Source organism: Gavialis gangeticus, unplaced genomic scaffold (assembly GCF_001723915.1).
Source record: "Gavialis gangeticus isolate Ggan-Ray unplaced genomic scaffold, GavGan_comp1, whole genome shotgun sequence".
Lineage (NCBI taxonomy): Eukaryota > Metazoa > Chordata > Crocodylia > Gavialidae > Gavialis > Gavialis gangeticus.
In genome coordinates this window covers 110,887,692-110,890,979 of record NW_017728992.1, presented here as the reverse complement: position 1 = coordinate 110,890,979, position 3,288 = coordinate 110,887,692, and the positions used below count along the sequence as shown (strand labels likewise).

Below are 3,288 nucleotides of genomic sequence, written 5' to 3'. Positions count from 1 at the left end.
CTATTTTTTAATTTATTTTTTCAAACCAACTTTTGAAACCTATTTTTTCATTTGAAATATCACACATTTCAATTCCTCCTTAGAAGTACCATGGCAGCCAATTTTCAACATTCTGTATGTAGAGAAGGAAGTCGAAATAAGGAGCAGATCCTTATTAAGATTTCTGCTCCAGAAATGGTATGGGGTTTATAGCAAACCCCCTTGCCCCAAACTAAACTTTAACCGTACCGAAGTTAAAGAGGGTTATGCAGTTGATTTAGATGAGCCTGGGATCTTAGCTTTAATTTATTAAAAACATGCTGCTCCAGAAATGTGAAGAACAGTAGAGTATTTTTCATGGACAGCTGCTGTAAAATAACACAGTGAACTTAATCCTTTGTATATTCTGCAAGTGTAATACCTAATTTCCAGTCAATGGAAATTCCCGGTGAGTATCTGAAGAATAGCCTTACTGTTCCCGGGGCTATTTCAGTCAGTGACGTAGTGTGCACATTGTCAGAGATACATGTTTGCTACAATAAGACATTATACAGAGGTTCCTCTTTTATTTACTTAACTTGATGGCTGTATTCTTGTCTGTTTAGGATCCCATGTCAGGTGAAATCTTAGTTCCCATTACCTCAGATTGCCAGTTGTGCTTTACGGATAGCTTCCCAAATTCTTTTGAAGGCCAAATCCTTCTTCCCCATTCCTCATCTCCACCTCTGTACTCTTCATCCACACACAGTCTCCATCACATAAATTTCCTGATTCTTTGCCTCAGTCTCCTTTCTTTCTGGCTTCTTGTCCTGCTTTCTTTGGCCAGTCAGTCCAAGTGCTCTCCCATGCGCCAGTGTCTTAGTAACTCTGTCTCTGCACCTCATCTCCTCACTTTTTCCTAGTTCTAGTGTTCCAACTTCTCTAGTTCCCTGTCTTGTATTAGTTTTTCTCCCCCAGTTAACTGGACCCCAGTTTCACCATTTTCTTTATTTCTCCCAAGTCATCATCTCTTTTCCCAGTTTAAATCTCTCCTGTTCTTTCTAGTTCCCAGTCCCAGTCTTCTTGTTCAGTCAGTTCCAATCACCATTTTTGTTTTTGCCTGAACAGCCAAGAATGATAGGCATCACAGGAAAAGTTCAGTTTCAGCTGTAATGCTGGGCTCAAGCATGATCAAATGCTCTGGGGGAGTAGGGGTGGAGTGGTGGCGTAAATACAATAGAGCTGGTAAGAAAATGCTAAACTGTTGAAACTACAACGTTCAGCAGGAACATTTCCACGAATTTCCAACCAAAGCAGGTACATCTCAGTCTGAAATCTCTCTGGCTTCCTGTCTAAGTGCTCACTTCCTCCGTTTCTCAGCAACCTGTCCAAGTTGTTGCTAGAAGCCCAAGCTCTCAGACTTCTTAGTTGCCCACCAAATGAGGAGCTTCTTGAGCGCCTAAAACTTGGCCTAACTTGAGCAGGGGGGCCCCCTGACTGTTGCATCCCTTTCTCCCTGTCCCCCAGCTATGGCCCCAGCATACGTCGCTAGGCACATCTTTTTGAAGTACTAAAACACAGTGCAGTAACTGCCTGTACTGTATGTATGGGCAGCATACACTTAAATTTCCCTATGGCACACTATAAGCAGGGAGCATGCTGCTCTGGCGATATAGGTAATTATCATCTATAGACTCTGTGTGATTGCTACCTCATCATAAGGCAACATGTAGATGTACCCACTGAGCCTAAACAGGTTGACAATCACTGGATTGGAGTGTACAGTTTACAGACACATTGCCATTACACGAGTGAGATCTGATCCACATAGGGTCAGGTGTCATATGTTAAATACATGACTGCTTTTATTGTTAATGACAGCTAGCCTTCTTCTTCCTCTTCTACACTATAAATTAACCTTTCTATAAAACATGACTGTTTTATATGCTTGTATACCAAGGAACAGTACAGTACAAATTTTACCAAGCTTTATAACAGGATATGCCAGTGCTACTTGTAGGACTACTTAAGCTTAGATGTAGCACTCTGCTAATGTGACTAAGCTAAATTGGTGCTTTTACATGAGATTGTGTTCTGCTGTGTAGACGTACTCAATAAGTCTTTACAGCAAAGACTTTTGTCTACTTTTTTTGTTTCTCTTTTTTTGGGAGGATGTGGGGCGTGGGAGTAAGGTTTTAACATGATCTCTTTTTTTCCCCTCAAGTTACTTTGGTATATTTAGGTTAGGTAAAAATTCCCAGAATGAACTCTTAATCAGCTTTGAAAATCTGCATATGGGTACAAGCAGGGTCATTTACAGTTGCATTTCATATAGCGTAATTTTGTATTTGTTTAGTGTCTGCATTGGAAATTCCTTATATAAGTATTGTACTGGATTGTAGGATTAAGGCCTAGTGTGTGGGGAGAAAGCAGGAGCATTGAATATATATATATATATATATATAATCTTATATTTGTGCTAGAGTAAGTAAATGTTTATGCATTTTAATTTGCCTTTATAAGTAGAAGATTAAAACAGCTTTATCTTGTCCCATAGGTACAAATAGTACTGTATGTGCTGACTGCTGCTGCTGGAGTAGAAATCTGGCACAGGCCTATCCTGTTTGGTTACTACATTGTAGATATATTGATACCTTTGATTATCGGTAAGTCTCCAGAGTTGTGAAAACAAATACTCTTTTTTCATAACCTATTTTATAACATATTTATTGCTTTTTTTTCATGGATTAATACTTCTCAGCTACTACAAAAAAGGCATGTATTTAGAATTGTTTTTATAAGGTTAATAGTGGTATAATTTAGAAAATCTGTTACAAAGAAATTGGAAATTTTCTCCAAAATTTTCCTCTTTGCATTCATTCCTTCTGATGCTTACTAACTCACAGCTGACAAACTGAGGATCTTTAGGTCCATCAAAATGCTGGTGCTTTTGACTGTCTGACCTTCCAAAAACTCAAGCGTAACTAATGGCACACAAGTAAAAGCATAGCATAGCATAAGTGTAATGCTTTAATCCATGGTACAGTAGCTATTACTGGTTAAAATCATGTTGGGAGAGGAGGAGAAATATGGTTGTTTCCTGTTTAAAAAAATGTTAATTGACAAAACTGTAAGTCTGATCAGCAAGCTATTTGGATTTTAAATTTGTGTTATATAAAATGCTTGTGGAACACAATTGATACATTTCACTTCCTCCGTCCCCATGGTATTATTTAATAGTTTCATAGTTTCATAGTTGGTAGGGTTGGAAGGGACTTGAGCAGATCATCAAGTCCGACACCCTGCCATGGGCAGGAAAGGATGCTGGGG

At 38.8% G+C, this 3,288-nt stretch overlaps 1 protein-coding gene across 2 annotated transcripts in view; it reads left to right on the top strand.

The window, feature by feature from the left end:
* SELENOI (selenoprotein I) overlaps positions 1–3,288 on the top strand; it is a 93,423-nt gene that overhangs the window by 51,969 nt on the left and 38,166 nt on the right. For both annotated transcript variants that reach the window (XM_019526938.1, XM_019526944.1), the window contains one exon: positions 2,516–2,624. In XM_019526938.1, coding sequence (XP_019382483.1) covers positions 2,516–2,624 — 109 coding nt within the window. The remainder of the gene's footprint in view (positions 1–2,515; positions 2,625–3,288) is intronic.